This window comes from Pristiophorus japonicus, chromosome 14 (genome assembly GCF_044704955.1).
Source record: "Pristiophorus japonicus isolate sPriJap1 chromosome 14, sPriJap1.hap1, whole genome shotgun sequence".
NCBI classification, from domain to species: Eukaryota; Metazoa; Chordata; class Chondrichthyes; family Pristiophoridae; genus Pristiophorus; species Pristiophorus japonicus.
Window position 1 is genome coordinate 14,834,334 of NC_091990.1, and position 17,197 is coordinate 14,851,530.

A 17,197-nucleotide genomic window follows, 5' to 3' on the forward strand; every position below is an offset into this window, starting at 1 on the left:
AGGCCATTTCAGCCAATCGTGTCTGCGCCAGCCAACAAAGATCTATCCAGCCTAATCACACTTTCCAACTCGTAGTCCGTAGCCCTGTAGGTTAAGGCACTTCATCTGCACATCCAAGTACTTTTTAAATGTGGTGAGGGTTTCTGCCTCTGCCATACTTTCAGGCAGTGAGTCCCTGACCCCCACCACCCTCTGGGTGAAGAAAATCCCTTCAAATCCCCTCTAAACCTCCTGCCAGTTACTTTAAATCTTTGCTCCCTGATTGTTGACCCCTCTGCTAAGGGAAATAGGTGCTTCCTATTCACTCCATCTCGGCCCCTCATAAATGTGTACACCTCAATAAGGTCTCCCCTCAGCCTCCTCTGTTCAAAAGAAAACAAAGCCAGCCTATCCAATCTTTCCTCATAGCTAAAGTTTTCCAGTCCAGGCAACATCTTCGTAAATTTCCTTTGTACCCTGTCTAGTGCAATACCATCTTTCCTGTAATGTGGCCAGGACTGCACGCAGTACTCTAGCTGTGGCCTAACTAGTGTATTATACAGTTTAAGCATAACCACCCTGTTCTTGTATTCTATGGCTCGGCTAATAAAGTTAAGTATTCCATATCCCTTCTTATCCACCTCATCTACCAGGCCTGCTAGCTTCAGGAATCTGTGGACATATGCACTCCAAGGTCCCTTTGTTCCTCTACACTTCTCATTGTCCTACCATTTAATGTGTATTCCCTTGCCTTGTTAGCCCTCCCCAAATACATCACCTTACACTTCTCCGGATTGAATTCCATTTGCCACTATTCTGCCAACTTGATCAGTTCATTGGTATCTTCCTGCAGTCTACAGCTTTCTTCTTCATTATCAACCACACAGCTGATTTTAGTATCATGTGCAAACTTCTTAATCATACTCCCTACATTCAAGTCTAAATCATTGATTATATACCACAAAAAGCAAGGGACCTAGTACTGAGCCCTGCGGAACCTCACTGGAAATAGCCTTCCAGTCACAAAAACCCCGATCAACCATTACCCTTTGCTTCCTGCCTCTGAGTCAATTTTGGATCCAACTTGCCACTTTGTCCTGGATCGCATGGGCTTTTACTTTCGTGACCAGTCTGCCATGGGGACCTTAACAAAAGCCTGGCCAAAATGCATATACACTACATCAAACACACTACCCTCATCGACCCTCATTGTGACCTCCTCAAAGAATTCAATCAAGTTAGTCAGTCACATCCTTCCCTTAATAAATCCATGCCGGCTGTCCTTGATTAATCCATGTCTTTCTAAAGGTGCTGTATCGAATCTTGGTTAGACCACACTTAGAATATTGCGTACAGTTCTGGTCGCCATAATTATAAAAAAGGATACAGAGGCACTGGAGAGGGTGCAGAGAAGATTTATAAGGATGATACTAGAAATGCGAGGATATTCATATTTGGAAAGGATGAACAGGCTAGGTCTCTTTTCTCTTGAAAATAGAAGGCTGAGGGATGACCTCATAGAGGTCTTTAAAATTATGGAAGGTTATGATAGAGTGGATATAGAGAGAATGTTTCCACTTGTGAGGAAGAGCATAACTAGAGGCCATCAATACAAGATAGTCACTAAGAAATCCAATAGGGAATTCAGAAGACACTTCTTTGCCCAAAGAGTGGTGCGAAAGTGGAACTTGCTACCACAGGGAGTGGTTGAAGTGAATACTATAGATGCTTTTAAGGGGAGGCTTGACAAGCATATGAGGGAGAAGGGAATAGAGGGTTATGCCGATAGATTTAGATGAGGAAAGATGAGAGGAGCATAAACGCCGGCATGGACTGGTTAGGCTGAATGGGCTGTTTCTTTGCCGTATTATCATATGTAATCCTACATAATTGTTCTCTTCCTCACTCCCCAGTTCACCTTGGAAGTCTTCCTCCCTTCTCTCCCCTCCTCCCATTTCATGAGTGCATTCTTTCTCTTCCCCCCCCCCCCCCCCACACCCCCCCAGCCCAGATCATGCTGGGACTTCTTCCTGCAGTTCTCCTCTTTCCCCAGTTTTCAGTTCATGCTGGTATTCTTACTTCCTCACCACGCTTCCCGTCTCTGCAATTCACAATGAAAACTTGCTCCTGCTGTTCCAAGAAATTGAACACTGCTGAACAAAAGTCAGTAGCATTACTCATGGGAGGAACCAGGAGTAGTGCTAGTGGGTGGAACTGAGAGTAGCATCGAGTGAAAGAGCTGGAATGGTGCTAAATTTTGTCTGCAAATTTGGACACTGACTCCTTGGTGCAGACTATCCACATGGATCGTAGCATGTAAGGTTAATGTGTTCTTTGGTGTTGGTTGAGGAAGGAATGTTGGCCAACGCGCCACAACAACTTCCTGATCTTCAAAATGGTGCTGTAGGATTTTTAATATCCACCTGTACTGAGGAAATGTGAATTTGATTTAACGTCTGATACAGAGTTGAACATTTCAGCCAATGTAGCACTCCTTGGGTAATTCCATGCTCTAATCAATCAAAGGAACAGTTTCATACACTGAACAATATGCCATGTGAAGCTGTGCTCTTGAATTGAATAAAGCTTAATATGGTAGAAATCTTACCAAATATTAATTATAAGATATATAAATATGAAATAAATAACTTGCCCTCTTTCAATAAACATGCAATGTTGCACAGAACACAATAGTTCCACTGTTTGAAACAAAAGTATATCTGATCCTTATTCCCCAGCAAGCTGACCTTTCCCTCCTTCATTTAGAATCTACCTTGCTTGACCCAGAACCTTAGTGGTGGCAGGAATATTGGAAATGGGAGATCCAGAAGATTATCTGACTGTTCGCTGTAAATATGGGATATTTGAAACCAACACAAAATAAATAACAAGGGGCTCAATTTTACCCAAGCCTGTTTTCTGGCGTATTGCCAGAGTTATGCCCGTTTTTCTCGGCCAGAAATGCGCCGGAAATAATTTGCCAAAGTTTCCCCATTCTATAATTTGAATTTGGTGCCGCGCAGCGTGTCCAGTCACCTCAGGGGGTGGAGCCTGCTGTCTGCACCGAAAAACGATACCCCACCTTCTGCGCATGCGTGGGAAAAAAAGTTATGTTTCTGACGTCGTTGCAATGGATGCGCATGTGCGGTACAGCTCCGATTTGGCTATCGGTCATTTTTAAAGAGCCAGTTGTGTGTGTTATAAGTGCTGCGTGAGAGCATTGGAAAAATCGCAGCTGCAGCAGAACAAGATGCAACGCGGTGCAAGGACCAAGAATTTCTTAGAGGCTAAAGTGGAAGCACTAGTTACTATGATTGAGAACAGATGGCAGGAGCTGGACACCAGCAGAGGTCACATAAAAGTTCCACCCAAAGAAATGAAGAAACGCAGGAACCAAGTTGCAGAAGTTTACTGCGCAATGGTGACCACCACGAGATCTGGAGGCCAGTGTAAAAAGAAGTGACAGGGCCTTGGTCAAGTAGTTAGTGTAAGTAATATTTTTATTTATTCACTGGGAATTGCAATTGTAAATGTGACCATCTGTTTGTCCCATCCAGCAGAAAGGCACCCTCTCTAAAAAGTTATGTTTTCATCTTTGCAGAGGAAGGTGGCACATAATAAAAGGGAAAGAACTCGAACAGGAGGAGGCCCGGCAAATCTGCAGCCACTGACACCCTTGGAAGAGAGGGTCGCTGTTTTTATGGGTCTTGCCTGGAAAAAAATAATCAGCACTGCACAAGCTGGGCCCACACTCGAGGGAGAGGGTAAGTCCTGCAAATTCCAAAGTCTGGCTTTGCTAAATGTTAAGTACTGCGTGGGCTAGCTATGCTTCAATCCCTGGGCATGTCTCCATCAGCTACGCTTCGGTTGATGCAGTGTGCTATCATTCATCATGGTCTTTCAAATCAGCGTGCTGCCTGGCCTGTGCTGTGTGAGCCTATTCATGCCACCCACCTTGCCCCCTCCTCTGCTGCTAACCATTTGTCTGTATTCTGTTATGTTTTGCAGAACTTGAGGCCGACCCTGACGATGTAGAAGAAAATTCAGGCGAGGACCAGCCTGATCAGGATAACTTGTTCGAATCCAACCCTCCAGGCTAAGTACATGTGGGGAGGGGGAGGGGATGGAGCTGGATGAAGCTTCCACTGTTGGTACTGACTTTGGAGGAGGTGGTGTCGCTAATTGCGGTGACAGTCCCTTCCGTGACTAATGGTTGTAGTGGTGGTGGGACATTCCACGGTTTCCCACCTTCCGAGATTGCGGGTCCCAGTGGTGGGGTGCAGCGAGGCACACCCAGGGCCCCACCATCCCAGGCTGCGGGTCCCAGTGATGCGCTGCGAGCCACACCTGTGGGGCAGAAGGGAAGGAGAGCTCGACCACGCTCTCCTGAGGTGCAGGATCTAACAGATGTGGTTCAGATGATGTCATTGAATGCGGAGAGCATTGACCTTACCTGATCACTCATGGACGTCATCCGTGGAGCGAGTGATGAGGTCGCGGGACTGTCGGGAGAAGTAACAGCAATGACACGAGAAATGGGAACGATGTCCGGGACCATCAGTGAGGGAATAGTGACCACGAGGTTAGAGGTAGCTGATGCGCTGTCAGTGACTGTCAGGGAGGGAATGTCAGAGAACGTGCAAACACTATCACTGACCATGACGGAGGGAATGTTGCAGGTAGTTGACAGTTTTGCTCAACATGAGGAGGGCATGTTGCAGGTCGTTGAGACGCTGTCAGGGCGCATGAGGGATGGCATGTTGGGAGTTAGCTGCTGCAATAAGGGAACACGCCCAGACCTCGCGCCCATTGACAGAATCAAATGCCATTCCCACTCCAATCCCCGCACCAGCCTCTGAAAAACCCAAAGCCAGGCCCTCCAACTTGCCACCTGAGCCTTCTAACTTGCCGTCTGCCAGCGACGCCCCGCCCCTCCTCCACCGCCCCCCCCCCGCCCTCAACAGGTGCGCACTTCCCAAGATCTTAGAAAGATTAAGCTTGGTACCAAGCCCAGAAACACTGCGCCACCGCCTGCGGGCAGGGGTGGTGGAGTGTCCAAGACGAAGCGCAATGGGCGGTCTTAGTATAAGGTGGAGGAGAGATGGGTGGGTGCAGCCTTTCTTTGCTGTTGCTGTTATTATTGTTACTGTTGTAACTTCTCAAATTAAAAGTTTTTTGTAAGTTATGTAAATTTACAAGTTTAAAAGTTTGTAAGTGATCTTAAAAAGTGATCTTAAAGTAAAGTTTGATACAAGAATAATGTTATTAAAGTTGTTAATTACAAAAGAACTGTCTGTTAAACTTTTGAATAAAATATATTTTACTTTAAAACTGAATCATTTCCACTATTTGTTCCACAACTTTTGAAGTAAACAAGAGTAATTTCCGTCATATGTTCCATCAACACAACATTACGGAACAGCTCCAAACAGTAAATATGGTCCATGTCGAATAGTTGTCGCTGAGCTCTCAGGCAGCAGTAAAGCGTTCACAGATGAGATGCTGGCACAAGGCTGGAGCAATCATTAAAGGGTCATGATGGCCTGCCCTCCTCTGCCGTCGTGCTCCGGCCTTTGGCACTTGCATGGCTTCCTCGTCCTCGTCGTCCTCCGGCTCGTCCTCTGCATCTTCCGCATCATTATCATCAGCCACTCTCACCGCAGGTGGATCTTCCACTACCAGGTGTTGCTGCCTCATGATGGCTAAGTTATGCAGCATGCAGCACACAACAGTGAACTGACCGACAATCTCGGGGGAGTACAGAAATGGTCCATGCATCGGAAACGCCTAGACTCCAGAATGGCCCAGGCATCGGAAACGCTGTTTCAAGTGGCCAATGGTCCTCTCTATGATGCCGCGCATTGCAATGTGCAACCTGTTGTATTCCCGGTCAGCTTCTGTCCGGGTTACACGTTGGGGCGAGGCCGTACTCTTTGTCTCCCAGTACCTAACTCTGCCCTTCTGGCTGCTGCTGAAACATGGCAGATATAACGCTGTTGCGTAGTATGAAAGCATCATGGGTGCTCCCAGGGTATCTTGCATCGACTGACATGATATGATGCATTTGATCCCACACGAGCTGTACATTAAAGGAGTGGAAGCCTTTTCTATTCCTTTACATCTCGAATCCTCCACAGGTGCTTGCAAGGCGATGTGGGTACAATCAATGCAGCCCTGTACCTTTAGGAAGCCAGCAATCCTGGAGAAGCCCACAGCCCTGTCATGCATTGCTTGGCTGGTCCTGGGGAACTTTATGAAGTCATTCCTCTGTGCATACAGTGCACCTGTCACCTGGTGAACGCAGACATGTGTTGAATGTTGCAAAATGGCGCACACATCTCCAGTTGTAGCTTGAAACAAGCCGAGGGCATAGAATGGAAGTGCAGCTGTAACCTTCACTTCAACTAACAAAGCAGTCGTCCTGATGCTTCGAGGTTTCAGGTCTGCTTTGACCAACTCGCACATCTCAGTTACCACTTCTTTGCAGAAAACCAGCCTTTTGACACAGTTTGCATCACTCAGGTGGAGGTACGACTGCCTGTCTCGATATTCCCGAGGTGGGTCAGGCCTTCTGCCCTGCAGCCTACAGGCTCTAATGTTCCTGATGCAATGACGTAGAATCAATTGTCTCCTATGTAGCACCATGATGTAGAAGACTCGCACAAGGTACTGCATTGTCGTATTGCCCCCATACTTAAATGTTACCTTTGAAAGAAGCTCAAAACGGCAGGAAAGCAGGCACGACAGCTTCACAGTTCTCTCTCCCCAATGACTTGTATTTGTACAAATGGCCGCCGGGGTGGCAGCTCCCGAGGGAGTTCCCCTGCCAAAACAACTTTACCCTTGTCATTTTCTGCCATCCAACAACTTTTCACCCTCAACCTCCTCCCTCCCACTATCTAAATTTCCCCTAGCCTTAATAGACCCTAATAAGAGGTGCATTTTCTTGATAGTTTACTTTAAACCCTAATCCTACAAATCCCACAAATTTGGGCCTACCTCGGGTGCAAACCTTCCTTCCAAACGTCCACGCCTCTCATCGGCGACCATGACCAGACTACCAGCGACAGAGCCTCCTACAACGGTGACCTGGACCTCTTTCTTTGACGTCGACTCAGGTGCCTCACCCGATCCCTGATCCTCGACGACGCCAGGTGAGCCTCTACCCAGGCAATCGGGCTCCCTCCAACCACGATTGGGCCCCTCCAGCGGCGATCGGACTCCCCCTAGTGGCGATCGGGTCCCCCCCCCCCCCCAGACCGGGCCTCCTCCAGCAGAGATCGGGCCTCCTCTAGCGACGGCGGCTGGGCCTCTCCTTCTCGGCGATGATTGGGCCGCCTCCTCTTCAGTGACGACGGCTGGACCGCTCCTCCTCCTTCAACGGTGGCTGGATCTCATCTCCTCAACGGTGATCGGGCCTCCTCCCCTTCAGCGACGACTGGACCTCTCCTTCCCCGTTGATGACCTGGCCTCTTCTCCCCCAGTACGTGGTGAGTACCATGGCTGTGACCACCCTGACCTTCCACACTGAACTCCAACGGACCACTGACCCTTTTAATGCCTGCCCCCAACCAAGCAGCAGGCCACCTACCATCAAGGGCGCTACTCAGCGCCGAGCTTGCGGCCAACATCTCACCATGGACAGCTAGGCTCATACAGCAGTGCCTGGTCTCCAGTGCGCTTGGACCCCCTTGCCACTGGACCAAGACCTTGCTCAGCTAAGCCCGTGTGGTGGCCGGTGTGCAACGACCACCCCATGCCAAAAGAACTCACGCACAGGCATCTTCCACTCATGAAGTTCGGGACCTGGAACGTCAGGACCCTAATGGACAATTCCAACAGTGACAGGCCGGAACGCCGCACCGCCATAGTTGCCCGGGAACTTAGACGCTTTGACATTGACATCGACTGACCTAAGCGAGACCCGGCAGGCAGGGGAAGGCCAACTCAAGTAACATGGTGGAGGTTATACCTTTTTCTGGAATGGAAAACCAGCGAAGAATGCCGCCTTCATGGAGTCTGCTTCGCAGTCAAAAGTGAACTGGTCGGCCGCCTCAAAGACTCCCACTACGGGCTTAACGAACGCCTCGTGACCTTTCGTCTTACCCTATGCCGGAACCAAGGCGCCACAGTCATCAGTGCGTACGCCCCAACACTTGATGCAACAGATGAGGCTAAAGAGAGTTTTTATTCCAAACTCGAGACATCCCGGTCCCACGTCCCCACGGGTGACAAATTGATCCGCCGAGGTTACTTTAATGCCAGGATCGGCAAAGACACAGTCCTCTGGGGAGGCGTGATTGGCAGAGAGCGGGTAAGGAAATCCAACTCCAACGACGCCCTACTCCGGACAAAATGTCTAGAACATGAACTCATCACCAACACCCTGTTTCGCCAGAGGAACAAATACAAGGCATTGTGGCAACACCCTCGCTCCAAACACTGGCACCTGCTGGACTATGTCATCGTCCGAGCCAGGGATTGCAAGGATGTGCGCGTCACCCGCGCCATGACAGGAGCTGACAACTGCTGGATGGACCATCGCCTAATTCGATCCATCATCAATATTAACATAGCCCTAAAGCAGAGAGGACAGCAGAAGCAGTACCGCAAAAAAGTTAATACCGGGGTACTTGAAGACCCAGCTAAGAAAGCCCTGTGTAGCCAGTGCCTCACATCCATTCTGTCGTGCCTTGATGACCCTGAGATGCTCAATGTCCACAGCGCTTGGTCTGCCCTCCAGGCCTCCATAACCAATGCCTATGAAGAGACACTTGGTTACTCAACCAGAAAACACGAGGACTGGTTTGATGAAAACGATCAGGAGATCCAAGAGCTAATAGATCGTAAGCGCAGAGCATTTCTGAGCCTCAAGCAACAACCCAACTCAGGAGCTACAAAGCAACGTTACAGATGGCTCAAGGCTGAGGTCCAACAAAAAATCTGGGACCTAAAGAACAGGTGGTGGATGGAGAAAGCACAGGTGATACAACAACTAGCCGACAGCCACGACATGCGAGGATTCTTCATTGCAGTCAAGGCCACCTATGGTCCAAACTCCAAAGGCCCCACCCCACTACTGGCCAAGAACAGGTAAACACTCATCAAGGACACTGAAGCTGTCAGGGCCTGCTGGAAGGAGCACTTTGAAGATCTCTACAATCGAGACACTGCCTTTGACTCGAGTGTTCTCAACTCCATCCCGTAGCATGCAACCCGCCACCACCTCAGTGAAACCCCAAGGCTGCATGAGGTAGGAAAAGCCATAAAACAGCTCAAGAATAACAAGGCTACGGGTGCGGATGGAATTCCTGCTGAGGCGCTAAAATATGGCGGAGAGGCGCTGTTGGCGCAGATACATGTCCTCATCTCTCTCATTTGGATGGAGGAGAGCATGCTGGAAGATCTGAGATACAGTGATTGTGTCCATTTTAAAAAGAACAAATCCGACTGCGGCAACTACAGGGGAATTTCCCTGCTATTAACCACCGGGAAGGTTGTCGCTAGAGTTCTCCTCGACCGTCTTCTCCCTGTGGCCGAGGAGCTCCTCCCGGAGTCACAATGCAGATTTTGTCCCCTATGGGGAACAACGGACATGATCTTTGCAGCACGACAACTGCAGGAAAAATGCAGGGAGCAGCGCAGCCTTTATACGTGGCCTTTTTCGATCTTACAAAGGCCTTTGACACTGTCTACCGTGAGGGCTTATGGAGCGTCCTCCTCCGTTTTGGATGCCCGGAAAGTTTGTCAACATCCTTTGCCTGCTCCGTGGCGACATGCAGTTCGTAATCCTTACCAGCGGACCAATTACAGACCCATTCCACGTCCGGACTGGGGTCAAACAGGGCTGTGTCATCGCTCCAACCCTCTTCTCAATCTTCCTCACTGCCATGTTCCACCTCACTGTCAACAAGCTCCCCACTTGAGTGGAACTAAACTACAGAACCAGTGGGAAGTTGTTTAACCTACGCCGCCTCCAGACTAGATCCAAGATCACCCAAACCTCTGTCGTTGAATTGCAGTACGCGGACGACGCCTGCGTCTGCGCGCATTCTGAGGCTGAACTCCAGGATATGGTCGATGTATTCACCGAGGCATATGAAAGCATAGGCCTTACGTTTAACATCCGTAAAACAAAGGTCCTCCACCAGCCTGTCCTCGCCACAGAGTACTGACCCCCAGTCATCAAGATTCATGGAGTGGCCCTTGACAACATGGACCACTTCCCATACCTCGGGAGCCTCTTGTCAACAAAGGCAGACATTGATGCGGAAATTCAACATTGCCTCCGCTGCGCCAGTGCAGCCTTCGGCCGCCTGAGGAAAAGAGTGTTTAAAGACCAGGCCCTCGAATCTACCACCAAGCTCATGGGCGGGTATTACTACAGCCTGTAGTAATACCCGCCCTCCTGTATGGATCAGAGGCATGGACGATGTATAGAAGACACATCAAGTCACACGAGATATATCACCAACTATGTCTCCACAAGATCCTGCAAATCCCCTGGGAAGACAGACACACCAACATCAGTGTCCTCACCCAGGCTAACATCCCCAGCAGTGAAGCGCTAACCACACTCGATCAGCTTCGCTGGGCAGGCCACTTCCCAGTTTGCATGGCAGACACGAGACTCCCTAAGCAATTGCTCTACGCGGAGCTCCTTCATGGCAAACGAGCCAAAGGTGGGCAGCGGAAACGTTACAAGGACACCCTCAATGCCTCCCTGGTGAAGTGCGACATCACCACTGACATCTGGGAGACCCTGGCCGAAGATCACCCTAGGTGTAGAAAGTGCATCCGGGAGGGCGTTGAGCTCCTCAATCTCAACACTGCAAGCGTGAAGAGGTCAGACGCAGGCAGCAGAAGGAGCGTGTGGTAAATCAGTACCACACACCCTCCCCTTCCCCCGACGAATATCTGTCCCACCTGTGACGGGGTCTGTGACTCTCATGTTGGACTGTTCAGCCACCAAAGAACTCACTTTTGGAGTGGAAGCAAGTCTTCCTCGATTCCAAGGGACTGCCTATGATGGATGGGCCACACCAAGGTCTTGTGACTTCTCCTCTCTCTGCCCGCCCCCCGCTTAACTAATTGCAGTCTTGTGACTTCTTCCCTTCTCGCGTTCACTCTGCCCCCCCCCCCCCCCCCCCCCCCCCTGCTCATTGCAGTCTTCCGAAGCCTTCCGATTGACACCTCGCTCTCCGGGCTCAGTGCAGAAGGCTTTTGATCGGCACCTCCCTTACTGGGCTCAGTCTGCATAAGCCTTCCGATCAGCATCTCGCACCCGCTCCCGATTTGTTAATGTGTGCTGGTTTTCTTATGTACCCAGAAGGTTTTTCGGGAGTGGCCAGATATGCCGACCTCGGAGGAAAACATTTTGGCCAAACTGCGAAAAATTATAAAAACCGGCGCAGACATGAGGGAAACTTATGACGTAAAAAAAACTGGCCTAGAAAAATCGTAACTAAGTAAGTTACGCCGGCGCAGATCGCAGGGGGAAACTTTGAAAAAAATAATTACACCAAAAAAACTGGCGCACGCCAAAAAACAGCGCAAATGACCTGGGAAAATTGAGCCCATGGTAAGTCTGTATCAGGTGTCATAAGTATTCATTTCTCCCATCTTGATTCAGATTCAATTATAAGCACAGGAACAGGCTTTTCCCACTTTCATCTCACCCGATAAACATATCTTGCTAATTCCTTTTGCGTTCATGTACTTATCTAGCAGCTTCTTAAATGCAATTAACAAATATAACCATGTAGCTTTAGTTAGGGTACTGTGTGTATATACTTGTATTTTGTTCCAGATGACAGTGAACAGTATTTTTAAAAATGTATAAGCATCGAAAGGCTGTTTAAAAAGTTAAGTGTCCCATAATTTTGTTCCATTGATTTACTTTCTCTTTGATCATGGTATCTGTGAAATGCAGCATTGGATATTTAAATACTGAATTGCCTTAACCTATGTTAATAGTTTTTGCAAAACATTCAGAAGTGATGTTCATGTTTATGAAGGAGGGTGTAGCCAGATTAACACTGTACAAAATTCCCTTTACAGCTCAGACTTTAGGAACATGTTGCCTGTAGATAAAGTAGGAGTAACATATTGACACTGGAATATATTTTGTGGAGGAGGGGGCTAGGCTTGAAGGTACAGTCCCAACTCAAATTGACAGGATAAAATCTTCTTTCTGTGCTCACTGTTGAGTCCAAGATAAAATGAGTTTGGGAAGTCTCAGTCAGGTTCCTTATGGGCTTGGAGCCACAGCAGAAAAATGTACATTGACACTAAATTTGTCACTCGTTCTTTGAGTATTGCTGTGGTGCATTGGTGGGTGCTTGCCTCAGGTTACGATTAAAGCACCATTTTGAGCCAGAGTAGATGCATCTTTTTTCTGCAGGGTCATACCTGGACCATACTTGGCCCAGAAATGCTTGATATTAGCACTCAATTAAAATGTTCAGCTGTGCTGACTCCTCACATTTTCCTGAGCATGAAAAGATACCTTGAAGAATGAATCTCCATTAGCAATATTCTTTGGATAGAATGAATATTTGTGAGATATATGTTTGCTCTAGGCAGTGGAGAAAGATTCATTGTGGCCACATTAATTATTAAAACTAGCAATTCAATTCGAAACTTTCACAGTTCAATTTTAGACACTGTATTGTGAGGTGTTTTATTTTAACAGGAACCTGGAGGATGGAAGCGGTGGGCAATATGAATGGTTTTGTTAAAGTTCCGAATAACATCCCTCTTCTGTGTGCAGCTACCTTGGGTGTCAACCCATGTACCGCCTATAGAATGTTGTGCGACTTTGAGACTTTGAAGCCTGGTATGTATCTCTATTCAGTTCTAAACCATCAGTAAATCATGGTAACCAAGCATCATTTTGAGATCTTCTAGCTGCCTATGAATTCTGATTTTTTTAAAAATTGTCGTGTAACCAATTCTTTAAATTTATGTACTGTATTGGTATTCAGGAGTAGCTTTGAAGGAATACTATAGCAAGTGGTCTTAACCTTGTGGAAAATATATGTCTGAATCCCATTACAAATAAATCACTAAAAATAGTGAAGAGGGAGGTGGGTGCTGGTAATTAAGGCAGAACAAAGACTTGATGTATTTAGTGCCTGGTCTCAGAAAAGTAGCAAAGATGACATTTCCATTAAGAAGCCAGCTACCTCACCACTACCCATGACCCCAGCTGGAAATTGTGCATGTGTGGACTTTGTGCAAGGGTAGTACTGCACTTGGCTATGATATAGTGCATAGATTAATAGCCCACTGACTCTTGCTGTCCTACATGAAGAATGGCTACATAGAAACATAGAAAATAGGTGCAGGAGCAGGCCATTCGGCCCTTCGAACCTGCACCACCATTCAATATGATCATGGCTGATCATGCAACTTCAGTACCCCACTGCTGCCTTCTCTCCATACCCCCTGATCCCTTTCACCATAAGGGCCACTTCTAACTCCCTTTTGAATATATCCAACGAACTGGACTCAACAGCTTTCTGTGGTAGAAAATTCCATACATTCACAATTCTCTGGGTGAAAAAGTTTCACCTCATCACGGTCCTATATGGCTTACCCCTTATCCTTAGACTGTGACCCCTGGTTCTGGACTTCCCTAACATCGGGAACATTCTTCCTGCATCTAACTTGTCCAATCCTGTCAGAATTTTATATGCTTCTATGAGATCCCCTCTCATTTTTCTAAATTCCAGTGAATATAAGCCGAGTCGATCCAGTCTTTCTTCATATGTCAGTCCTGCCATCCCGGGAATCAGTCTGGTGAACCTTTGCTGCACTCCCTCAATAGCAAGAATGTCCTTCCTCCAATTAGGAGACCAAAACTGCACACAATACTCAAGGTGTGGTCTTACCAAGGCCCAATACAACTGCAGCAAGACCTCCCTGCTCCTATACTCAAATCCTCTCGCAATGAAGGCCAACATGCCAGTTGCTTTCTTTACTGCCTGCTATGCCTGCATGCCTACTTTCAATGACTGATATACCATGACACCCAGGTCTGGTTGCACCTCCCCTTTTACTAATCTGTCACCATTCAGATAATCTGCCTTTCTGTTTTTGCCACCAAAGTGGATAACCTCACACTTATCCACATTATACTGCATCTGCCATGCACTTGCCCACTCACCTAACCTGTCCAAGTCACCCTGCAGCCTCTTAGCATCCTCCTCACAGCTCACTGCGACCCAACTTCGTGTCATCTGCAAACTTGGAGATATTACCTTCAATTCCTTTGTCTAAATCATTAATATATATTGTAAATAGCTTGGGTCCCAGCACTGAACCTTGTGATACCCCACTAGTCACTGACTGCCATTCTGAAAAGGACCCGTTTATTCCCACTCTTTGCTTCCTGTCTACCAACCAGTTCTCTATCCACGTGCCCCCAATACCATGTGCTTTAATTTTGCACACCAATCTCTTGTGTGGGACCTTGTCAAAATCTTTTTGAAAGTCCAAATACATCACATCCACTGGTTCTCCCTTGTCCACTCTACTAGTTACATCCTCAAAAAATTCTAGATTTGTCAAGCATGATTTCCCTTTCATAAATCCAGGCTGACTTGGACCGATCCTGTCACTGCTTTCCAAATGTGCTGCTATTACATCTTTAATAATTGATTCTTGGACAAGGTTCCAGTGGAATTGTAACTCAGCAGAATCTATGGCCCCAAGTTTCCACATGATTTGCTCCTGATTTTTAGGAGCAACTGGTGGAGAACGGAGTATCTTAGAAATCACAATTCTCCACATTTAAGTTTTCTGCAGTTCTAGTCAGGTAGAACAGTTTCACTATTGAACAGATTTTTTTTTCATAAGGGGGCGTGTCCGGCCACTGACGCCTGATTTGAAAGTTTCCACATTGAAAACGTACTCCAAACTAACTTAGAATGGAGCAAGTGAAGATTTTTGTAGGCTTGAAAAAACCTTGTCTACACATTAAAAAATCAGGCGCAGGTTACAAATTAGGCGTCGGGAACGAGGGGGGGGGGGAAGGGAAGTCATTAAATTCTACAATAAATCCTTAGTTATACTTATACAAATATTATACAAATAAATCCAACCTGAATAAAAATTTATTAGCAAAGAAAAGATTAAATAAACCATGTTCCTACCTGTGTGAAAGTGCTTCAGGCAGGCCTTTCAGGCAGCGGTTTGCCGTCGGGACCGACCGACGACAGGGGGAGGGAGAAAGCTGCAAGAAGCCTGAGTGCTTCAGGCAGCCGTTTGCCATCGGGACCGACCGACGGCAAGGGGAGAAAGCTGCAAGAAGCCTCAGTGCTGATCATGGAAGGGCAATGTGGTTTTATTAAAAAATGTTAAAAATTGAACAGCTACAAAAAATTTGAACAGTCTCAAACAAGCGCATGTGTCCCGTTTATCACAGTCTATCTTTAATTACAGAATGCACTCCCTCACACACAGAAATATCAAGAAAATTAAAATGCAAGCCTTTGCAAGGGTTCAATAAACAAATTTTCACTTTTTCTGCAGCACTTTTTAAAATAGCCGAGTGCCAATGTTTACTTCACACTGCGCGTGCGCGAACGCTCCAACGCGCACGCGCAGGGTTGCCGGCACCAAAAAAACTCATTTAAATTGTACCCGCCCCCTCCTACTTACAAAATCGGCGCGAGTGTTAGGCTCCGCCCCCTGTGCGCCGCACCAAGCAGACATCGAGCTGCAAGGCGCTCGAGAATACCGCGTTTTTTTTCAGGCGCCGTTTTCGGCGCCAAAAACGGGCGCCCAGCTCGGAGGGGCGCCTGTTTTGCCGCGTGTGGAAACTTGGGGCCTAAGGCTCCTGATTTTTAGGAGCAACTGGTGTAGAACGGAGTATCTTAGAAATCGGAATTCTCGTCATTTAGTTTGCTCCAGTTCTAGTCAGTTAGAACAGTTTCACTTTGGAACAGAATTTTTTTTTCAAAAGGGGGCCTGATTTCAAAGTTTCGTGAGTGAAAACTTACTCCAAACTAACTTAGAATGGAGTAAGTTAAGATTTTTGTACACTCGAAAAAACCTTGTCTACACTTCAGAAAATCAGGCGTAGGTTACAAATCAGGCGTAGGGAATGGTGGGGGGGGGGTGTTTAAAGCGAAGTTTACAAACATTAAACACTTCAGTTTTACAAATAAAGAGCCATCATCAATAATAAATGATAAATGCATCAATAAATCAACCAATAAATCAATCAAAAAAAATTAATAAGAAATAATTTTTTTTTTAAATCAATAAATAAAACATTTTCTACTTACCGACTGCAGCACCGGGAGCCCTCCAACAGCGTGCTGGGATGCCCCCCTCAGTGTGTCTCTGTCAGTGTCTCTATCTCTCTGTCTGTCTGTGTGTCTTTCATTCTCTGTCTGTCAGTGTTTGTGTTTCTGACAGCGAGGGGGGTAGAGGGAGAGAGGGGGGAGCAGAGGGAGGGAAGGGAGGGATGGGGGAGAAGGGGGAGGGATGGGGGAGAAGGGGGAGGGGGGGAGAAGGGGGAGAAAGGAGATGGGGGGGGGAAAGGAGATTGGGGGGGGGAAGGAGATTGGGGGGGGGGGTGGGGGGGAAGGAGAAGGGGGAGGGAGGCTGAACGGGCCGGGCCCGAGACTTCGGGCAGAGCCCGTCCCCAGCACCAGATTTACAGGTAGGTGGCGTTGGGTCGGGTCGGGGGGGGCGGTGGTGGGAGGGAGGTTGGTTCGGCTCGGGGTGAGGGAGGGAGGGAGGTCAGGTTGGATCCAGTCCGGGGGGTGGGGCGGAGCGGGTGTTGGGTCCGGTGCGGGGGGCGGGGGGAGCAGGTGTCGGGTCCGGTCCGGGGCAGGGTGGTGGGAGCGGGTGTCCGGTCCGGGGGCGGGGGGGAGCGGGTATCGGGTATCGGGTCCGGTCCGGGGGGGGAACCGGGTGTAGCGCGCATGTGCAGAGGTCCCGGCACTGTTTTCAGTGCAGGGACCTGGCTCCGCCCCCTACAGCTCCTACTGCGCTGCGCCGAGGGCCAGAGGACCTGCAGGGAGGTGGAGAATACGGAGGGTTTTTTTAGGCGCACTTTGTGGCGTGAAAAACGGGCGTCCAGGTCGGGACTGCGCCGTTCTAGGCGCGGCTCGAAACTTGGGCCCATTGTCTATGGAGAAGATATAGATATATTTCTCCCCTTCTCCATAGATGTCTGTATTTCACATGGGTGCTTAACCTG

General features: G+C 48.1%; 1 protein-coding gene across 5 annotated transcripts in view; it reads left to right on the forward strand.

Annotated features, from left to right (window-relative positions):
* The window catches only part of mecr (mitochondrial trans-2-enoyl-CoA reductase), a 103,829-nt gene that overhangs the window by 20,491 nt on the left and 66,141 nt on the right, over positions 1-17,197 (forward strand). For 4 of the 5 annotated variants that reach the window (XM_070898925.1, XM_070898922.1, XM_070898923.1 and 1 more), the window contains one exon: positions 12,674-12,817. The exons of the other annotated variant lie outside the window; for it this stretch is intronic. In XM_070898925.1, the coding sequence (XP_070755026.1) occupies positions 12,674-12,817 (144 nt within the window). The remainder of the gene's footprint in view (positions 1-12,673; positions 12,818-17,197) is intronic. 5 annotated transcript variants of the gene reach the window in all.